At 42.1% G+C, this 22,370-nt stretch overlaps 1 protein-coding gene across 1 annotated transcript; it reads right to left on the bottom strand.

Moving 5' to 3' along the window:
• Positions 1–2,631: 2,631 nt before the first annotated feature.
• THBS1 (thrombospondin 1) lies at positions 2,632–19,850 on the bottom strand. Its single transcript, XM_062577617.1, has 22 exons — positions 19,667–19,850; positions 19,416–19,507; positions 18,134–18,711; positions 17,515–17,590; positions 17,054–17,250; positions 16,744–16,869; positions 15,098–15,191; positions 13,742–13,915; positions 13,185–13,361; positions 12,675–12,848; positions 12,378–12,505; positions 12,115–12,267; positions 11,358–11,576; positions 10,739–10,846; positions 10,198–10,357; positions 9,683–9,801; positions 7,546–7,780; positions 6,924–7,151; positions 6,516–6,787; positions 6,002–6,099; positions 5,739–5,878; positions 2,632–5,009 (listed from the first exon to the last, which is right to left on the bottom strand). The coding sequence occupies exons 2-22, from the start codon at positions 19,480–19,482 to the stop codon at positions 5,002–5,004; spliced, it is 3,531 nt and encodes a 1,176-aa protein (XP_062433601.1). The 5' UTR covers positions 19,483–19,507; positions 19,667–19,850; the 3' UTR covers positions 2,632–5,001.
• Between the last annotated feature and the right edge of the window lie 2,520 nt (positions 19,851–22,370).

The following is a 22,370-nucleotide window of genomic DNA, read 5'->3' as shown; positions in this document are numbered from 1 at the left end:
TCTGAGCCACGTATCATCTCCAGTTCAGATGCTGCACTGATATATGCTATGTAAATGGATATAATAAATCAGTGTGAAAGTTTGGCTTGGGCTCAAACAGGATCATTGGAATGGGCTGCCAGGGGTATCTTCCCTCACATCAGTGGCAATTAGGAACTGCATATATTGCTGCCAAATCATGGGTAACATTATCCCTTCTCTTGGGCAGATGCTGCTCTTTGATGGATTGCACCTGTGTTACTCTTTTTCATGTATTGAGGCTTTTCTTTTTTCAACTTACAATTTTACGTGTGTGTGTGCGCATATATATATATATATATATATATATATATATAGACAGAGAGAGAGAGGTGCACACATATATAGATGTACACATAACTATTACAGAACTGATTGGCTTTCTGAATCTAGACTATTTCATACTTGCTGCTAATACGGTAAAGATATTTCTCCAGGCAGGAACTTTCTCTGTCTTTTAGCGTTGCGTCGCTTAGTGCCCCTCGCAGGCAGAGTGTTTGGGACCAGAGCTGCAGAACAAGCTGGTGCAGCAGTGAAGTCAAGCACTGAAAACTCTGACTGATGAGAACAGAAATTCAGCAGCTGCTCATATTCTGGAAGGAACAGGTCAGGAGTTGTGTTTTGTAATTTTTCTCCTTGTTCTCACTGGGATAAAGTAAGGTGTAGAAGACTGTCTTCAAAAGATTAGTGACAGAAAAATAGGAAAAAAGCCCCTCACGGAACAGGACTCTGCCTTCTCTTTGTAGTCACCATCACAGTAAACAAGGTATTTTTGCCCCTGTGATTGAAAGGCCAGGCATAACCAGTCTTTGTTGTGGTTGATCTCTTGAAACCCTGTGTACTCATTGCCTCTCAGCCTTCCCTGCTCTTAAAGCAGCTCTGATTCTCATGGGTTCTGAGAAGTGAGCCTTTAATCAGGGGTTGGACTAGACAGTCTCCAGAGGTCCCTACCAACCTCAGCTATTCTGTGAGTCTGTAATTAAAACGACAAAACAGAGCAAAACAAAAGTCTCCTCTCCCCCATCCTGCTGCAGGAACCCTAAATCCTATTTAGCTGTTCCCCCTCCTCCTCCCCCGTTGCTCCAATCTGCTTTTTCTTTAGTGAGTCAATAGGCTACGCGGGGCTGCCAGCCTGTCCGAGCCAGCTACCCCCTATTGCCCTAACAGCCTTTGTTTCCTGTTACCCCTGCCCCGTCTGCTCCACAACGCCTGGGAAAGAGAAGGCTGGCAGCACCCGATGAATTGCTGTTTGTATTTGCAGGGGTTCCCTTTCCTTTACGTTAGTATGGGCCAGTTCTCCCCAGCTTGATTTAAATACAGCGCTTTTCTGTAATGAGAGGAGCAAGGCAGCCTGGTTGTAGTTTGCGTAACTGAAACAGCAAGGCTCTGCAGGTAGGGATCCGACTGAACTGCCGCTTTCTGTTCACGTGTGTCCTAGCAAAATAATCCAGCTAGCACTGCTGCGAGCGTGGAGTTGTGCATTTCTCGTGACCACGCCAGGGGAAGGGAGAACGGTTCTACACTAAGTCTCTAGCCAGGAGCACCATTTTCTGCGATCTCTGAAGCTGAGTTGACCTAACCATGCTCGCGGGCCAGATGTTCAGGAGCTTGGGCTGCTACCAGAGAAATTATCAGGGCTGCATAATGTACGATTTGTCTTCTCACTTAGCTCATCTAAGGAGCTGGAGTTCCTTCAACACCCTCCCTGTGCTACATCACTGCGAAGCTATAAGAAGCTTTAATATATAGAGAGAGTATACATATAAATATATATGCATAATACATCTATCTACATGATTTTGAACATGGAGATGCAGTTGTAACATACTGTAGAGCACCAAATATTCACTGCAGAAAAGGAAAAATAAAATTTTGTCATTTCAGTTCCTCAGCAGCTGTGTGAGGGAAAGGATGAAAGAGGAAAACAAAAGCTGTGACTGTGTAAAGCTAAGTTAAATCTATGCCAGTGCAGAATTTGCTATGGGAGAAAGATACAAAGATTAAATTTGTATCTCTGCAAAACCCCTTAAGTACACTTCTTGGCAGAAGATATATGGCACTCCTCTGGCAGCACCTGGCTTTGCTGAAGAGGCCACAAACAAATGCCATCAGTAAAGACTAAAACTAGTGTAACTGCTCTTATTTTAAGCAGTGTGTTCCAGCAGTTGATTTAGTGCCATATCATCAAATATTGGTACGCTAGTGTTCTCATTCTAGAATAGATAGTGATAGGTGAGTATCTTGCATATGAATGGAAAAGAAATAGGAGACAGGCTTGGCTGGGAATGATTAAAATTCCTGAAGAGCTGCTTTGCCATATGGCTGTGTCTACACTTACGTGAGTCCTCAGTGATGACTTCAGGATCAAATTGGCTGAGGGGCAGTGCTACCTAACTGCAGAAGTGCTTTCAAATGGATGCGCAGCTACACCCAGGGTGAAAGCTCAGGTAGACCCAGCCTTGTTAGAGTTCCAGGACAATCATCGTTTCCTTGTAGCTATTTTAGAGATGTCTTCTGAAAGCTGATTTAATATGAATAACAGAGCTCTGTATTAGTGTATCAGTGATCCATGGAAATACTACAAAGAATAAATAAAACTAGATCAGAAAGATATAAATGTCTGTGGTGGTTTATTGTTCCTTGTATGTAAGAAGCTTTATTGTACAACTTACTTACACAGCTTTAAAATGGAAAATGGTTAAAAATGTTTACAAAAAAAGCATTCTTAGAAAATTATGCTAGCAAAAACATGGGGAAGAGGGAAGCAAAAAAAAAATCTTCAGTTCAGTGTGCAAACATTTTATAAAAATAGAAATACTAACTCTACAGGTAGCATTTCATGATAAATTATTTAAATAGCGTATCTACACCATTACGTGATTAACTAACAATGGCAACAAGAAAAATAATTTATAAAAATACAAGCAATGGTATACAAGATAACAGAAAAAAATATAACACAACATTAGAAATCGTATTTGGCATTTTTTCAATGCCCTTTCCTTACTGGGAATACACTTTTCTGCAAAGAATTTCTGACTATGTACAGCATTAACTTTAGTACTACAGTAGCTTTAAAGTTTGTTAGACATTTGAACTCTGCTTGATCCTAAAGTTTTTCTCAGTCACACAACAATGAGGTAATATTTGTACGTAAAACTTTCACTGTGTTCATCTCTCTTCCTTTTTGGAGAAAATATTGTAGGTCTAAGGATGCTGCCCCTTCCATTGGGGAAAGTCGTCTGTTAATGTACATCAAGCCCTCTCCTCCTTCCCCAAGGAGCTCCTGAAATCCTGTCTAGGCTGTGAAGAATTCCTTCTCTTGTAGCTGCACGTTGTTAGTTACAATGTGTAGCGTGCAGTGGCACAAACAGCAAGACTGGATGGATATTGACTGTGGTCATTATGCCTTTTTCTGCAGCCTCCTCCGGGCAGATGCTCTGTCTCTAACAAGCAGGCACAGTGACGAGCAGTAAAGCACTGCAGACAGTTCACAGCACTAACTGCTAAGAACATAAAAGCTATTCCCTCACCGCTAGTACTGGGGTTGAGAGACAGGAACTGCTACGCTCTGAGAGGACTTGAGTTTTAACCCTGCAGAACAGTCGCCTGCCAGGCTACCAACTGCCTTGCACAAAGGAAGGAAAAGCCAACACCGAGCTCAGACTGAGAAAAACAAACATTCCGATCCCCACCCTGCCACTTTTCCCTGTGCCTCAAATCCTTTATGGGAAAATTACTCTCTGTAACAAAGACGTCGCCACTATCTGGTCCAAACAAGATTTTTCAACTAAAACAACCAAACAAAAAACCACTCTAGTTTCAGTATAGAACAGAGTTAATAAATAATCTGTATTTACAATCTTACAGTCATGAAGACTTGTAACAATGATTAGGTGGATAGTCTTGACGCATTTCTTTGTTTTAATCAATAATTCCTCAATCATTATAACATCAAGGATAGGTAAAAATAAATATTTTACAATTTAATTATTTTATCTACAGGCCCCTTCCCCTCCCTAAGAAGGGAGGGGTTTAAAGCATCTATGGCATGTAGAAAAGGAATGTTTTTCATTGCTATTTTTGTGCCTTTTTAACCATAAAATATGAAGCACATGCTGGTTCCCTGAAGGACAGCACAGTGCTAGTTGAGATGGTGGTGCACTCTGGCACCTTTAAATGTTTTTTTCAGACATGGTAAGATAGATCTGCATCCAACCAGGCAAAGAAAGAATCTAATTGTAAATCCCAGTTCTCCCAAAGCTAGTGTGATCCAGTGTGCCAATTTTTATCCTCTTCCCCCCCTCCCACCATGGAAATCAGCTTCAGGATGTCTGTTTTGTCTTGTATAATAGAGCAGCTGATCTAGCTCATCACCCCTGCCCCCTAAAAGTCAAGGCCTGCATTTTCATCTGAAAGATGTGAAAAATAAGAGGATAATCACTTCTCCAAGTTAAATAGATGTAAACCAAGATAGCACAAACCCCATTAAAAAAATTGTTCCCCCTCTTCCTTAAAGAAAAAAGGGTTACAACTCACCCTCCCACCCAAAAAAAACTCTTCTCCCCACACAATGAAAGGTCTTTAGTTTAAGTAGTCCACAGCACATCCAAAGATGTTCTTTTTACAAAAATGCTACTCCATGGGACCTCCAGTTAGAGAGGCAATGACACCGCACTGTGATAAACAGCAAAACAAATGTCTTTCCTACTGAAAGAAGTGCTTGTTCAGTGAAGACAATTCTCGTTTGCAAGAGACATTTGTTTCCTTCCATTCCAGCAGAGGTCAGATACCAAGTATGTTCTCGCTTTCATTCTCTCAAAAGCATTCTCTTGAGGCAGGTCATGTGTTTTGAGTCCACATTTATGCAGAAAGAAGAAAGGAAGGAGTAATATAATGGTCCCAGGATTTGTAAAGGCTAAACGTTTCAGAAGGTGCAATACCAGCATTTTTAAATAGTCTCTGGATCCAATAACCTTGTGATTATGGGTCTGTGGAAAGAAAGAGGAAGTTAGATATCTAAGTATTTCTGTATTATTAACCATGATTATGTCTAGAAATTAATCTCAAAGGCATTTAGAAATAACATTTTGGTAAAGGATACTGAAAGTGCTTATGTAAACTTTCTGTAACCATTTCATAATGAAGTCACAATTTAAGGAAAACTAGGGCACCTGGATCTACTGGTATGCACTTATCACCTCTGAACTGCAAGATTGCAATGCATGTACAGCCTTCTGATTTGCTTTGTTGTAAACAAGTTAGTTTATTTGCATAGCAGATAGGACTGTCTTGCTAAAGTCAAAATTCTGCATTTTCATCTTAGACTGTCATCTGTGTTGATTCATTTTTTTTTAAAAAAAAAGAGTAATTAAGTTCCAGAAGAGAAATATCTTAACACAGATTCTTATTCCTTTGAAATAGCACGATAGAAATAAACTTAATATTTTATACAAGCTAACAGTGCAGAATTTATCAAAAAGGTGTCCTGTTTATGCTGGCAGAACTTGCTTAAAATCAAGCCATGAAAGATTATGAACAAAACTATTCCACAAAATAACATTTAGTAACATTTAGCTCTTTACTTTTGATCTGTCTCATTCTGTCTTTACAGCGGCTTTCTCAAAGCTTTTTTTTTTTTTTTTTTTTTTTTTTTTTTTTTTAAATGTAGGCTAAAGAATCAGCTAAGCTAAGTCACATCAATAAAATGTCCTCCTTACCTCTGCATTCATATTTAAGATCTGAGAAGAACACCATTTCTTGAGAGAAGACAAATAATCCTAGCCGACCACCAGCATAGGTTTTATCATAGATTGGTCCCGAGTCTGCCATGATTTTCTTCCCTTCATACATTACAACTCTACAAAAAGACATCAAGTTAAGTCATCTTTGACAAGCCTCTGTTGGGCTTTACAGATTTCTAGTTTAAGACAAATCGTTTTTCTTTTTTGAAAATTACTTCAGATAAAAGTGACATGCTCACCTGATGTAGCCAGTCTTTGGTCTATGGCTCAGACGCCATCTGTATGCTGTGAAGTCTTTCCAGCCTATGTGACGAGGGTCATGCCACAAAGTTCTCACCTACAAGAAAATAATTAATCACAGTCCTGAGATAATGTAGGCATTATTTTGGCATGAAAAGGTCTTGATGATTCTTTGTTTGAGGAGTAAATGTAAAGAGTTAGTCAGTAGGCTCTGAAATGGGGTCATTTGAAACTAGCTATATTTACATTTATTTTTAAATATGTAAGTGGAACATATTTCAGTATTCCAGAAAGAAGGCATTTGTTTATGCTAGAGACTCTCTGCAGCATGTACTTCTGTTAATATTTTGCATAATTGAGGATAATTACCAAGTTATATAAAAGCTAATTCTTGTCTTTGCCAAGAAGCCTATCCTATCCTGACCAGGATATGCAGACCTGAGTGTCTAACTTGTTGATAGCATAGCCTGCCGTACAGCGCAGAAAAGTGGTTTATCAAAGCGCCATTCTTACCTGGCCGGGAGTGTTCCCTGTGTGCCACAGAGCATTACGAAGATGTTCTCCTGGACCTGTGGTTGAATTCACAACTTTGATGGAGAGACCCGAGTAGCCTTGAGCTTTGGTTGGTGTGGAGTCCCAGTAAGACTGGGTGATCTGCTTCCACATGACAACATAGAAACGACTGCTAGATTGGTAGCCAAATACGAAGCCAGCATAATCATCATCCCTTTCTGTGTTGATGAAGAATGTGCCACTGAAGTCCACAGCATTGAATTCATCAAAACCTGCATGGGCATTAAAGAAGGAAGTTTGAGACCTTGATTTTTTTGTGACGCTGAAGGACTGACAAACTACTAAGTTACTTCCACCCTGCCCTGGTCAATGGTGCAATGCCTGTAAGAGTTAAGATGTTGTTCTTACCCACTGCAAGTCCAGGATCACAGTTGACTGTCTGAACCAGTTCTTTACCCTGGTGACGAACAACCCAGTTGGGATCGTTTTGGGATGTTCCCTTGGGATCCAGGGGAATCATCTGAAATCGTCGGAAGTCAGTCTCACTAATGTCCACATTTTCAGGGCAGATGTCATCAATGTCTGGCACACTGTCTTGGTCAAAGTCATCTTTGCAAGCATCTCCACGTCCATCACCTGCAGAGTGTAAGAAATTTTACCATGACAAATTCCAAGAAGTCAGACATTAACAGTTGTTTGTTACCATAGCTGCTTCCAAATCTTACGTCATGGAGTTGAAGTATTTACTACAAAGCTCTTGACTACCCAGGTAGTTCTGGCAGACACATTACAGCTGCCAGTTCAGCTACTGTACAAGTGTCCTTTCCCTCCATCCTGGTGTTTCATACACTACTAATAAGCTGGGTATGTGGTCATTTTTAAATTATTCCTTGCTTTTATTGAATACTGTAACATCAGTAGAGACAATCTAGCTTTTTGTTACTTGAAGGTTTTGTCCAGCACAGAGCACAGTATCTAACTGTTGGAATAGACTTTTAAAATTAAGTCACTATGTTACCAGCCATCTTACCATCAGAATCAGCTTGATCTGGGTTGGCAACCAGTCTGCAGTTATCTTTGTCATCAGGGATACCATCATTGTCGTCATCATGGTCACAGGCATCACCTTTTCCATCCTTGTCATGGTCAGCTTGATTAGCATTGGGCACATAGGGGCAGTTATCAAGGTTATTTTGATGACCATCTTCATCTATGTCCTGGTTGTTGTCACATTCATCACCTATGCGGTCAGAATCAGCATCTTCCTATGAAAGGGAAAAAATAAAGAACATTTTAAAGACACTTTAAAGAAATAACAGAAATAGGTACCTTAATAGTTAGAATTAATTGGAAGTTCTGCTTGCTTGACTAAGAGCTAAGATGGATATAAGAATGCATGCTTCCTTAAGCTGCCTGTACTCACTGTCTTGAGGCTGCTTTAGTAGTGCCCTGATCTTAATTTGATTCCACAGCAGCAGAATACAGTGTGGTGTCAGCTTCTCTTCCTCTTTTCCTTCTGCCATGTGACTCTCTAACATGTTTAACACAGGATACTTCACTTCCCACCTGCTCTTGGGGCTTCCTGGTTCCAAGGACCAGATAAGGACAGAACTATTCTGTACGTAGTCATTGAGATTTGCATTGAAGCAAAGGTGTTCATTTAACAGCTTCTACCCTATAGAATTATTTTCTTAATGATAAGAAGCCTATAATGTTCTTCATGCCCTCTGACTTCTCAGTAAGTTAGGACTATTATTGCCTTAGCAGTCTGCAAAGGCTGAATGAACTTCTGCAGGTGCTGATCACATTTTAGTCAGTCATTTGCTTACTCTGTTTCTGAAATAAGGAAAACAATCCAGTTACCTCTGAGGCTACCTTAAGGCAAGTAACCTTGCCAGTGCTGATGACCAGGAGCTGGCACTGATAGAAGGCATACCACATAATTCCAATAGCTACTGGTTCTGCAGTTTGGAATCTTATCTCCCTGCCTCCACAGCTTGATGAGGAAAGTGTTTGAAAGCCACTAAAGACTTTTAAGATTCCAAAGTGTTAAGAGAAGCACTGCTTGTAAATAATAGAGAAGTAGAAAGGATCTTCAGCCACTTGCTACTCTCAGGGCAGGGGAAGTAGTCAGGTGAGTGACAAAGATTAAGTAATTTTATAGTAAGTTTAAATCCTCAAGTATCTCTGGTTATAGGCTAGAAGACAGTACTATACTAGATTCCACTGATTTGCAGCAGCTTTCTAACCCTTTAAACATTCCAGTTATGCCCCTGAAGCTGTTAACCTTACAGCTTTGTACTTGACAGGACACCACAGGCTTTATGCACTTCCATCTTCAAATATTTTTGAAGATGTGTGAGAGGCTGGATTCCCCTTAGACTTGGAAAAAAGGTTTTGCAATTCTCAGAATGTGCCTTTGCCCTTGAGAATGTGCCTTTGCCCTTAAGTAAAGCAAGCTGTGCTTCACTATACTGGTAGACAACTGATTTTTTGATATGCAGCTGTTTTGGACATAAGGCCAAAGGTATAAACACAAGGTTTATAACTTTTCTTTAAAGAAACAAAATGCAAAGCCATATTTAATACTTTGACCTAATCATGTTTAAGTAGTAATTCTTCTCCTAGCATATTTTATAATACATAGTACATCCTGCAAGTCCAGGAAGTATGTTTAAGAGGTATTTGGCTATTGCTTCTTTTCTAGAAAGATTTGAACTGGACTTTAAGGTGGCCAGCCTCTGCAATCCATCTCTAATTCATAGATTTGTATTTCTGTATATCTGCAGCCTGATAAAAATATGTCCTGGCTACACTATGGGATACTGAAGAGGATAGTCCCTACTCATCTGAATTTCATACAATGCTCCAGGAATTTCAGATCCTTAATATGAGAATCACTGTAGCTGACAAACCTAAGAAATGTTTAGGAGATTGCATGCAATAGTCTCAGAGACCTTCACTAGAATTCTTTTCTGAAAATACCTAGCAGCAGTTTAAACTATGAGCATATGATATCATCTGATAAAGGCACCACTTGGCAAGTCAAGGAAAAGGATGTACAAGTCAAGTTTAAGCTGTAGCTTGTCGTTTAAATATGATCTGCAACACAAGATACAGTATTTCTATAATTCAAATCCTCCATCTGTATAATGCAAATCCCCTACCTGGTCAGGATTGTGTTCTAGTGGACAGTTGTCGCACTGATCTCCAACACCATCCAAGTCTGTATCCCTCTGGTCTACATTGTAGACATACTGGCAGTTATCCATTTCATTAAGGACACCTGCAAAATTAAGGAAACATGAATGCAAGCCCGAAGATCTAGATGCCACAAACAAGGGCTGTTGAAAGCCACTACACACTTAGCGATAGATACTTGAAAGCATGAGGACCCTCTTACAGCCCTAACATATCACTAGCTGCCCCCACACACACCATTTCTGTTCTCACTGCCTGTGAAAATAGAGCTAAAATATAACTGTTCCCAAATGTGTATAGTACAAGGTGACTTTCCATTAGCTGTGTTACTTTGATAGCCATTACGTCTGGAAAGCACCAGAGGCAAGTTTTTGTGCGTTTGGGTATAAGATTTTGGTGAAAGGTTAATGGTACCATATAAGGCAGCATTTCATCAATCTGATTAGAAAACAGTTTAAAGGTGTGAATAGAGGACACATACCATCTCCATCAATATCCACTGCACAGGCATCTCCTTCTCCATTGTTGTCTGTGTCAATCTGATCAGGGTTGTGATTGTAGGGGCAGTTATCACAGCGGTCACCAACATCATCCTTGTCATAGTCATACTGCTGTGGGTTGTAGATGAATGGACAGTTGTCCTGAAAGAGGGAGAAAGTAGTAAAGTTTTAAAAAGATTCAAGTTAAACCTTTACGGAGACCCTATTCTGCTTAGGCTGCTATACAAAAACAACTGTTTTCCTGCCTTTTAAAACTGAAATGCATTTATCTTAAAACACCCTATTGCTTGCACAAGGGCAAGAATGGCTGAATAAAAATGAAGATTCATTTCCAAAGTTCAGCCAGCTGCCAAAGGTTTTTTGTCTGCATACCTATGCATATATAAAGGTTTCAAGGATAGCTGTCAGTGCCAGCAATTTCCTACGGTCTTCTGTTAAGATTATAGGTCAGAAGCTAGACTGGCTCTGGGAAGGGGAATGGGAGAGCTCCATTCACAAGGGCTGTTTTCTGTGTTGGCTTACCCGGTCATCAGGAATACTATCGTTATCATCATCGTTGTCACAGGCATCACCAATCCCATCCTTATCGTAGTCTTCCTGCCCAGAGTTCGGCAGATTGGGGCAGTTGTCCTAGAAAGAAGAAAATGCACAGATGTGTTTACTGCTGCCATGAACTACAATAGGGTTTTTAGCAAATAAGGTATAATCATATGCCAATCATACAAGTATTATTTTACTGTAACTCTACTGGTTTTAACTAGTCATACTATTGTGAGGGTAGGTCTAGAAGCCATAGTCTAAATCACTTAAAACCATGATTGTACCCTCTTTTTCTTCCCTTGGAGATGGATATCTGTCAGAGAAGAGTTGATATAGAAACTACATTTATTCTAAGTATTTATAATTTTAGGCTTTTTCGAGATTGCAGGAATGTCTAAGGCAACACCAAAATACTCCTACCCATACCTTGACAGTGGAACTCCTACACAGAGGAATATTTTACTTGTTTTATCTGCACAGAGGGTAATTTAATAGCTCTAAGTAGCGAGTAGATTGCTTTACAGTTCAAGCAGAAAACACTTTATGTTCCACATACAGGCAAGCTGTTAAAACAGTAGACAGGAAAACAGCATAAACTTACTTTTTTACAGTGGTAGGTGGCATTGGCAACACAGACAAGGTTCTCATTTGGCCATCCATCCAAGTCAGTATCTTCTCCACAGATTATGCCATTGCCAGCATAGCCTGGTTTACATTCACAGCGATACATAGGGTCACTGAAGTGGCCAAGGTAATTGCATTTGGCATTCTTGTTGCAATCATGTGTTCCATCTGTGCATGGATTACGTGGCTTGCAAACCTAGAAGCCACACAGAGAGTAAATCCACTGGAAGCATCCATAGTCCCTCATTCTTCCCCAGAGATACCAATAAGGCATGAAAAATATGTGCTATTCTGATCAGTGATCCTTCAATCAGGAAAAAAAAAAAAAACTCATACATTCCTCTCTCCCCACTCCAACTCCAGCAGCAGTCTTAACCCCAATTTAGTAATAACCAATTGTTATTTCTCTTACTCAAACCTCTTATTTTCAAATGGGACCAAGCATTTAAAGACCTTCAAGTCACATATTGTTGGTTCATAAGTGAATACTTAGGAAATTAGTCTAAAGTTAAATATAACACCTGAAATTTCCTGTAGCTGAGAACAGAAGTTAAAACTCATTTTGAACTCCAGCTGAAATTATTTAATGCTCCTGTTCTGAATCATCATGGAGGATAGTGTTTTATCAAATCTAATTGGTCCTGTTCCCCTGTTCCTCAAAATGCTTAGCTGCTTTCTGCTATCTAGAAACTTCATGAGGATTTGTAACCCAGAAAAGCTCAAGTTGACAATACCTGTTTGTTAGTCATGGCATCCTCAACACTGCGGCCAAATGGCTGCGTCCCAGTGAAACGTGGTGGACAAGGCAGACAGTTGTACCCAGGTTCAGTATTCTCACACCTGTGCACTCCATTGAAGACAAAGCAGGCATCAGGAACCTCTTTGCACTGAAATGCAAAAGTATGAGAAAGAACATTAGTGCTTTAAAGCACTAGGATTTTATTTTTCCTTCCTATTTTCTTCTGCTCTCCTTCAAGCATCAGACTATCCTTCTTACCTCATCAATATCTTGGCAATGGACACCATCACCATGGTAGCCAGCAGGACAGGCACCACACTTCCAGGAGCCATCAGGGGAGCTGGTACATGTTGTTCCCGCAAAGCAAGGATTAGACAGACAACCATCTGAAAGACAAATCAGACACTGTTAAGGTGAGACACTTGGCAGGCTGCTACAGTACTGTGTTTTGCAATATGTCAATTGAAAATTTTATAACTTGTGTTTTAGGGACTTTTGCCATGGTTTTTAATTAGTGCTTTCAAGATTAACAACATCCTAAGAAGGGATACTCACCAACCGGACAATCCTGTTTGTTGCAGACCTGTGTCCCTTTAGCTTCACCTACGCATGTCTTCCCACCATACTGAGGCTCAGGATTATTGCAGAGACGACTACGTTTTTGAAGTCCTCCACCACATGTGACTGTGCAAGCATCCCATGGAGACCATGGTCCCCAGTTGCCATTAACTGAAGAGAAGTAGAAATTAAGAGACAAATTCATTTTTAAATTCAGTTGTACTACTGGTTTGTAAGCTCACTGACCAAGGACTATTGCTTTTGTAGTGAGAACAGTTCAGAAATTGTTCAGACATGAATGACAGGATGGGAGCCTTGTTAACGACTCCATGCAAGGGCTAGACCACAACAGCAGTAGAAAAGTTTGAAGCTAATTTGAGGTTTTACCTAGTCAGCCTCTTAGTTTAAAGGGAGAAGATTGCTAGAAACAGATCAGATAGTAACCTCCTGTTCAAGAATTTCACTATTTAAGCTGATAAAAAGAAGTTATCACCTGAATATACTTACTTGGGCACGGATCTTTCTGGCAGGATTTGGTTTCTCTTGCTTCACCCTCACAAGGTTTGCCATTCAGCTGTGGTACCGGAGAGTTGCAGAGACGAATTCTTGTGATCATGCCCGTGCCACAGGTGACAGAACATGATGACCATGGTGACCAGTGGCTCCAGCCACCATCCTGTTTAACTGAAGGAGAGAGAGAGAGAGAGAGAGAGAGAGAAAGAGATATTTTGAACAGACTTCAGTTGCACAGTAGTGGTCAGTACTAGAATTGTACCAAAGACTCTGTAGGTTGGATAGCTAGAGAATCATCACAAACCAAGTTGTTTTTCACTAAAGAAACCCTACACCTAAATTTGCCCGAAGCTTTGATTTTGGAGTAGTGTCTAAACATGCTTATGCACTGCGTGAACTATGTGGTCTCTTTTACCTGATTAATATTAGTCTGTAGAGCTAGAAGCCAATGCTCCGTTCCTGTGACGGAGCAGATGATCTTTGCTTTTATGTATCAAGCCAATAAAAGTGCCCTGTGTTTTATTACCAGTGTGAGCAGAATAAGTACTTACACCTCTTATCACACTCCTGAAGGTGGCAAGTTCGAGTTTGTACAGAAGACCCTTCACAGCGATTATTGAGACTATCACAGGAGCGCCCTCTCTGTTGAATCCCGTTCCCGCAGGTGACGGAACATGACGTCCATTCAGACCAAGGAGACCATCCATCATCAGCGTAGTCGCTAGCTGCAAAGGGGCACAGTTCTGTTATAGCCCGGGAAAGATTGTGGGCATGTGTTTTTCATAGTCTTTTCTCACACTTGCTTCACAAAGTGGAGACAACACTTCTGAAAAACTACACGCATCTTCCTTTTTCTTACAAGATAAATGCCGTGAACTAGAATGTTTCAGTGCCCACATGCATCACCTGTTTCATGCATCTAAAAGCTCAGATAGGAATTGAGTAGTTTCCTCTGTCAACTTCCAGCTTACTTTAAGACACAAATATACCTAATTAGTATACAAGAACTTTTCCTGCATTCTGTTTTAAAAGGAATTGTTTTAAGTTATTTCAAAACAAGAAGTGTTCTTGTAACTTCCTATTCCACTTCACTCTTTCTAGCCTTTCTGAATTCATCATTATTACATCAGGTTCATCAGTCACCAATACTGAGGTCTTTTTTGCAAGGTTTCTCTTTTCTCAGCATGATCAAGATTAATTAGCATGCACAATTTGCAGTAGTTATGTTTGCTGGGGAAAAAACAAATCTACCCATAGAAGGAATTAGAATCTGAAAGACTCACAGTATTGATTTTAAAAAAATCTGTGAATTACAGTTCCTTATTATAAAGCTTCTATCTAGAAATCCTCCAGAAAGCCATTTGAACTTGTATATAAATATGCTTGATTCATAGCTACTTTGCAGATAAGGAGAGCTAGACAGTATTATTCTCTGAAATATTTTAACTTGCTGAAATTTGGAGTAGCATATTAGTGAAGATTAGAGCTGTCTCATATACTTAAAAGATATGACCTGCCTACATACTTTGTGCGCTATATTCTTTGCGTTTTGGAACACCTTTTGAATTCTATCTGAATTACTCTGATCCAAGGAATCCCCAAACCATTACTTTCTCTACAGAAATGCAGTATGATCTAAAACCTGTCTGAAGTGTTCTAGTTTTCAGTGGTCATTCTTTAGAGAAGTGACAGTTAGAAGTAAATATAGCAGGTTTGTATGCCATAGGCTATTTAGTGAAGGTTAGTCATTTTAAGTTTCAAATTGCATGCAGTTAACCTCAAAGAGGCATCAGGCTAACCTAACTCTACCAGTGGTGTAAGGCTATACTAATCGTGGTGCACTTCAGAGCAGTGTGTGGAGCTAGACCCAGTTGCTGCAGAAGCACAAGGTATTTTTAAGCACTTACGCCAGCATCGAGGGCAGCACTCTCCATCGGGAACAGTGGCATTGGAACAAGGCATTAGAGGGCACGACACTTTCTGGCATATAGTGGCGGAGTTCTACAAAGAATTGTGAGAATCACGATGAACAAGTGGAACACAAATACAATCTGTGGAGCCTGAACTTGGAAGTTAAAAAGATCAAACAATAAAAAAGTTTCTCTAGCACTTAGAAAAGACTGAATAGTGTCTAAAATACAAACAACTCTTGTATTTAGAGCTGACACAATGCAAGAGTAGATAGTTCCAGGTGTTCTTAGTCAAACTTTGTCCCCTCTCTATTTTTGCCATCTCTCCCATATTCCTCAATTATTCTTCTGTTAAGAGCTGAAGTATTTTGGTTTAGTACAAGCTGAACAAAGGTAGCTACCAGATGCTAGAGTCAAAAACTTTTATAAAATATACTAAGTATAATTCCCTCAGACATCAAGGGAACAAACCAAGAATCTGAAGCCAGTTTTCTTGTCTGTTAATATGGATTTATGCTGGTTATATCGTTAAAAATAAAGAGATTTCAGTAGACTTGGCTCAAAAGCCATAAAATCTATGACTTATACTTAGAGGTCTTTGATCTTTAAGCCAAGCAAGCAGGGTAAGAACACCACCTCCAAACCAACTAAGAGCTAAGTGCAGCCTGTAGTTTTGTTTCTTGAAGGTAGCAGCTTGGTCAGGAAAATGCTCTCATGATTACCATGTTAATCTCCTCTCTTCTCCAAGGAAGTGACTATATTAAGGTGATTACAGCGAACATTGAATAAGAGGGTTGGGAAAGCAGAGGCTGAAATCACAGTATCACTTGTTGAATACAAGACAAAAGATGTCAAGACCTATACAAGCAGACTCAGAGCTTAGTGAGATACTTTTGATGGCACGTTTACAAGCATTCAGCTTTTAGTCGCTGAACAGAGGCGGGTAAGTTAGCCTGCTCATCCAAAACACTTTTTTTCTAAGTTATACTCAAAATTAAATGGAGCAGGCAATGAGTTTAAAGAAACAGAAACTGTATTTTAGTGTAATTTACAACGTTCCACAGAAGCAGAGTAAAGCATAAATATCTTACAAGGTGATGCTGAGATTCAAATAGTTAAACTGAAATTTGGAAGGGATTACTGTTGTATATAATCTGTAACAGCTAATGGGACACAGCTAGAAGGATTTGTTATATAAAGAAAAAAGTTGCAAGTTTAAGAGCCTTTACAGAGTACTAGAAAGTCTTTTCCTTTTAAGCCAGGAAGAGGTTCAGTTGGGACAGAAGGTGGAGCCCAGCTATCTCAGGGAGGAAAGCTGATAGCTTCTATAACTTTGTTCTGCTGCTACCTCTTAGTTTACTTTGGATTTATGTAAAGAGCACAGGAATTCCCCAAATCATGGAATTAGACATGTGTTAACTGTTGTATCAGAGTGATATTTTGTATAATCTTTCTAAAACACTGCTGTCGTAACACCATGAAAGCTGCATTCATACCAGAGAGTCCTGAAGGATAAGATACAAACAGTATGCTTATTCCTGTGTAGGAGTCACTCTTTCAGACAAAGAATGTAATTAAGGAAATCTCTTAATCTCAGCTCATGAATTTATATACAGAGCATTTATGAATGTGAGAAATCTTACCTGGCAAGTACATTCAGTACAGCTGTCAATAGTCCACTCTTCTTTATTTTTGTGGAAGATTCCATTATGAATGCATACTCCAGGAGTGATCTGGACTACTTTAGCAATCAGTTCATTTTCCTCAGTCTTAAGGCAGGGAGGGGAGCAGAGAGAAGATATTTAGAACTCAATACAGAAAACAACCTTTTCCACAAAATTAATAGACCAGACAACAGTAAAGTTATAACTGTTCATCCAGGCACACAAAGGCAAGTTTGAATTCACTAAGTGCCAGTTGATGAAAGGTAATGTGAATTTAATCAGCACTCACCACTTTGCGCACTCTATCTTGAAGTGTTGTAACCATGGATCGTAGCCCTTGCAGTTCCACAAACATGTTCGTTAGTTCATCACAGGAAAAGCCACAGACTGCTTGAATGTCCTTTGTTTTGTGGCCGATGTAATTAGTGCGGATAGCTGGGCTGGAACCATTGATGGGGTTGTCCAATGTAATGATCGCACTAGTGGCTAAGAGACAACAATACACATAAGGTAAATGCCAAGGTAAAAAGTCCAAAGTAAATTTTCACCATGTGCCTTATCATTCCAGGTAACACCTGCTAAACAGCTGTTACCAGATTCATTAGGGAGCCTGAAGAAAAATAATCTTATTTCTCATGCAATGTGGATTTGTATGTCAGCATACTTCTGAGTTCTGTTTCGACTTGTCTTGCTAACATACTGAGGAATTTTTAATAGGTCACTGGAGTCAGAAAGAGACTGCAGACTTACAGCTGGAGCAGCCCTTGTTCCTCAGGATGGTTTCCAGAGTTGTTCCAAACACAAACCGCACATTCTGCAGCAGTCCCTGTGGAGGGAGAAAGAATTACAGCTACTTGCAGCAACAGCAAGGGGAAGAAGTGTAACTTGAATGGAAAGTGTTTGTAGACACATAACGTCACAAGATCATTAAGAGTAATTTCACATTAGGTAGACAGCAAGGTGAAACATTTTCCTCAAAGAAGACAAACCCTGCTTCCTAACATTCTCATCCTTGACCACAGGGACCTGGCAACTGTCCAGACAGGAAGGAAAAAAAACACACATGTATTTCAGAAACTTGTGTAATAAGCTGAGTAATGAAGCTACAACTGCCTAATCAGAAGCTTTATGGCCTAGTTATTGCTGTAAGAAGTTCTAACTGCAAGTTTGTGCTTCACTTCAAACAGCATTATTAAAATGTAGTGACTTTAGAGATGGTTCATATCAGATGTACAAAAGCCCATTTGTGGTAGCACCCCTTTCACCATATTGGCTATATCTCTGTAGATGTTTGGGCTGGTTGAGTAGCCGATACATCTTCAAGGCAGATGACTGAAAGCAGTAGCCAAAATGGAAGTGAAAGTCTTACCTGAAAGTTGTCGTTGACTCCCCCTTTGGCAATACGGAGCCTGGCACTGTTGGCCAGATCCCTAGTGAAGATATTCTGGATGGGGATGTCAAGTTCAGCATTCTCCATCTTTTCACATCCCACATAGAGCTGAGCCCGGTCCTCCTGCACAAACAGGGTGATATTCTTCCAGTGTCCTGTAGCTAGTAAGGCATCCTCTACTGACACTAATTGTTGCTTTCCATCACCAGAAAGGCTTAGGTCCAAGGTGCCTGCCTTGCCATTGGATACTAGACTGAAGACATGACCAGAGCCATCTTTCCGTTCCACAGCCAGCAGTGTGCCTCTACTCTTCTTGGCTTGTCGGAGAGTGGCCAGAAGGATGAACCCCTTCTCAGCATGGATGGCATCTAGTAAGTCTTGGAACTTGTCATCAGGGACAGGAGGGATGCGACTGGCATCTTCAATACGGTAAGCAGGGCTGGAGGACTCTGGTCCCTTCACCAGGTGCACCCCGGGTGCCCGACGCCCAGCTCCCTTGCGAATAAAGCCGATGAGCTCAAAGAGATCAAACACGCTGTTATCATCTGCCCTTGATTCTGCAGAGAGATCAGAGCAAGCAATCAGAGAGATCAGACCATGAGCAATGGACAAGAAGAGACCAAGTTAAGTACACATTGGCTCAAGCTTCATCTAATGCAAGGAACAGAGTCTCATGTTAGAGCACAGACAGAAGCTGTGATAGTACTGCAGTCCCACCAGGAGTTGCTACATGTGCATTCTTGTAAAGGAGCCAGTGGGCACAGGAGTGCCTGCTGCACACTGGTAGCAGCAGTTTTGGCACCTCAGCAGCCCAGGGTGCTGTATCCTAGTGTGAGGTTATTGCAAAGAGCACTTGCTTAGTCAGACAGAGTAAAAGCAAGGAGGGAAATTTCTCTGTAGCCCCCAATACAGCAACCTATTGCCCTATTCCTTTCCCAGTCAGTTCCCACATTAGACTCCTCTGCCTACCACAGAGAGGTGGATAAGCTATTCCCTGAAGTCCTGGTGTCCCCATGCTTTTTTTCAGAGGTTCCATGAATTCCATGCCAGAAGAAATTTTGCTGTTCATAACCCATAATTAGATAGTACTAAAGCATTTAAAACATTGACACATTTAAAACATTTTTGTTCTCTGAAAGTTTTGGAGCTCTTCAGCACAATTTCATCTGCCTTCCCAGATACCAAGACCTTTTCCTTCTGCACCTCTGTGACCGCTCAGAGTAACAAAACCGCAGATGCGGCGCTCGGAGGCTGCTCTTACCTGCCGCCCGCTTGGCCTCAGAGGCACCGAGCACGAGGAGGACGACGAGAATAGCTGCTGGCCCCATGGCTACGATCTGCCTCCGAACCAACCTAGAGACAACCACGAAGGAAGAAGGTCACCCAGCTGCATCCAGGCGCCCGGCGCTGCCCGAGCACCCCGGGGGCAGGGAGGCTGCGAGGTGCGAAGCAGCACGGACGGGACAGGTGCCCGCCGCCACCCTGCGGGGCAGCGGCTGCTTCAGCACTTACCTCCGGGGAGAGCGGGCAGGCGCGATCCGCAGGGCACCCAGCGGCTAGTATCCTGCGGCAGCCCGAGCCGTCCCGGCGGGGGAGAGCGGCGCGCAGCCCCGAGGCGGGTCGGGGTGGCGGTTGCGGCGGTTGCGGCGGTTGGGGTGGCGGTTGCGGCGGCGGCTGTCCGCGCTGTCCCGCCGGCCCTGCCCGCTGCTCTGCGGGCGCCGGGCGCCGCGCGCGCCTTTAAAGGGTCGCTCGCATTCCTCAGAGCGCGGCGGGCCAATCAGCGGCGCCCGGGCAGGAAGCGGGAGGCGGCGGCCGAGCCCCTCGGCGGCGCGGCGCGGGGCGGCGCGGCGCGGCGCGGGGCGGCAGAGGCGCTGGCCGCGAGGGGCGGCCGGCACGGCGCGGGGGCCGGGGGGGGGGAGGGCGGGCTCCCCCGGCGGGCTCCCCCCGGCCGCCGCTGGGGGGCGCCCCGCGAGCTGCTGTGGCGGCGGCCGCCCCGCCGCCGGGGACAGCTCTGCCTTTGCAGGCGGCCGCGGCCAGCCCGGCCCCGACGGCCGCCGCGGGCGGGAGTCACGGCGAGGCCGCCGCGCTGTGCCCGTCCCGTCGCGTCGCGTCGCTCCGCGGGCGGCGGCGGCGCGGGGCGCCCCGTGCGCGCGGCCTCCTCCCGTCACGGAGAGGGGCTGGGGGCCGTCGGGCGGTGACCTCGAGTAACGCGGCCAGCGCCGTGCTGCGGCTGAGCGTCTCGCCCGTAATCTAAACCTGAGGTGAGGCGAGGGCTGCCAGTGGCTAAACGGGCACGTTCGCTGCGTCCTGTCACGCTCTGTGGGACCAAAAGTGACTCGAGCGCTCGAAATTGCTTGGAATTCGTTGAATTCCAAAAATGGTTAATTCCTCTGCATTCCCCAGGCTTTTTATGTTTGGCATTTGCTCCCGCGGAAAGCCGAGTGTCAGTGAGCGGCGAGGATCTCGTCAGCGGATTGCGTGTGCGGCAGGGGGATCGGAGCGAGTTTGGCAGCGGGTTCAGCTGGGCCGAACGGCGCAGCCGGCCTGGCTGATGCACGGGGCGTTAGCGCGCTGCCGACTATCCCAGGAAATGCCTTAGGAAATTCCTGGCTCGGTGAATGAGATAGCCTCAGAATTGTATATATTAGGTAAAACCAAAACGATTGTCAGCCTTTTTAATTTAGGAGCGGGAATATACCATCTGAAGGCGGCCTTTTTGTTATATTCATGCAGGAAGAACGTCCAATCCCTTTAAAAACAGAGAGAGAGATGAGGAGAGCCCTGCCAGGAAAAAAAATAGAGACAGCAAGAAAGAGAGACTGATTGATCCTACCTGGACAGAGTTAATTGACAGGTAGTTGTACATTTGTCGTGTTCAGTCCACTAAACCCTTTATATACTCATTACTGTCCCTAAAAAATTGTCAGACAGACAAATTTGACAGACGTCAAAGGGGCAGCTGTTTATATGTGAGCTCCTATCTTTAAGCCCAGAATGTTACTATCAAGTTTTTCTTCGTGTGGAAATAGGTCAAGCTGAGGTTAGATTAGAAAAGCCATAAGAGAATTTCAGAAGCGTTCTTACATTAAATGAAGAAGTTTGGGGCAGGCAGCTAGGAACTGTCCACTCCAAAATGAAAAATAATGTCCAACCTTTATCTCTTATTTCATCCGAAGGTGTGTGGATGAATCTGTAATCTTACGTCAAAATATTCCCTCTTGATTGTTGTGAAAGGAGGACCTTCTAATTGAGAAAGCCCTGTAACCTCAGTGAAGGGTCATTCTGAAAATATTTAGTGTTACCATAAAAGGCATTGGAGCCCAAATAGAAAACCTCAAACTTCCTCAGGATTAAAAAAAAAAAAAAAAAAAAAAAAAAAAAAAAAAAAGAAGGACCCACCTCTAAATCTTAAAAAATCTCTAGCAAGCATCTTATTACCTCAGAAATACACCACAAATGATGGGGGCCAAATTTGGCTTGTAACTTTAGCATACTCTTTACTTCTAGATCCAGCTTCTCATCACAGAGTATACACCTATCTCTGTTGATCTCTGTGGAGCTAATACTGATTTACACCCATATAGCTAATGTCAGCATTAGACAATTAATTAGCTTTATGCTAGTGTGTAACAGAAGACTGACTTGTTGAAATAGTTTTAGTGGATTTTACCTGTTATCATTTGGGCATGTTCAAGAATGTGAGCTGTGCTAAAGCTAGTATCCAGATCCCAGGAATGCTTGGATGTTTTATATGACGAATCTGTTGGTCTCTCTTACTGTGAATCTTGGAACCACATCCTTCCTCCACTTGATTTTGGGATCATTTTCACTTCAATTGAATATTTACTACAGAATATGTTTACAACTCTGAAGCTTGTTAGTATAGCTGTATTTGAGTCTGAAATTTTTTTTTAAAGTAGTAATCAATACAGAAAGTAAGTCTAAGGCAAACCACAAAAAATGTAAAATTGACATTAAAAAAGCAGTGAATTTCTCTCTTGATAAAACCTTCTGCCTAGAATATCTTCATAATATTATCCCCTAGCACACAGAATAAGAATTATTTTGCATTTAAAGTTACATACATAGAAAGCAGAATCTCAATAATCTGTGCTGAAGCTGTAATTTAGAGATAGTAGAACAGACAATGTACATCAGAATAGTGCTACTGAGATGCACTAAAGCAGTTTACACCAGATTATCTGATACATTTTAG

The sequence above is a fragment of the Rhea pennata genome, chromosome 5 (assembly GCF_028389875.1).
Source record: "Rhea pennata isolate bPtePen1 chromosome 5, bPtePen1.pri, whole genome shotgun sequence".
NCBI lineage: Eukaryota > Metazoa > Chordata > Aves > Rheiformes > Rheidae > Rhea > Rhea pennata.
The sequence above is the reverse complement of the archived record's forward strand: the minus strand, read 5'-3'. Positions and strand labels throughout refer to the sequence as shown.

Bases quoted from the DNA above. Each gene is read 5' to 3' on its own strand.
- THBS1 (XM_062577617.1), bottom strand. From the start codon at position 19,482: ATGGGGCCAGCAGCTATTCTCGTCGTCCTCCTCGTGCTCGGTGCCTCT. The intron at 12,849-13,184 runs GTAAGTATATTC...ACTTCTCTTCAG, and splicing joins CCAGAAAGATCCGTGCCCAA to TTAATGGCAACTGGGGACCA. The intron at 7,152-7,545 runs GTAAGATGGCTG...TACACTCTGCAG, and splicing joins AGATCAAGCTGATTCTGATG to GTGATGGACGTGGAGATGCT.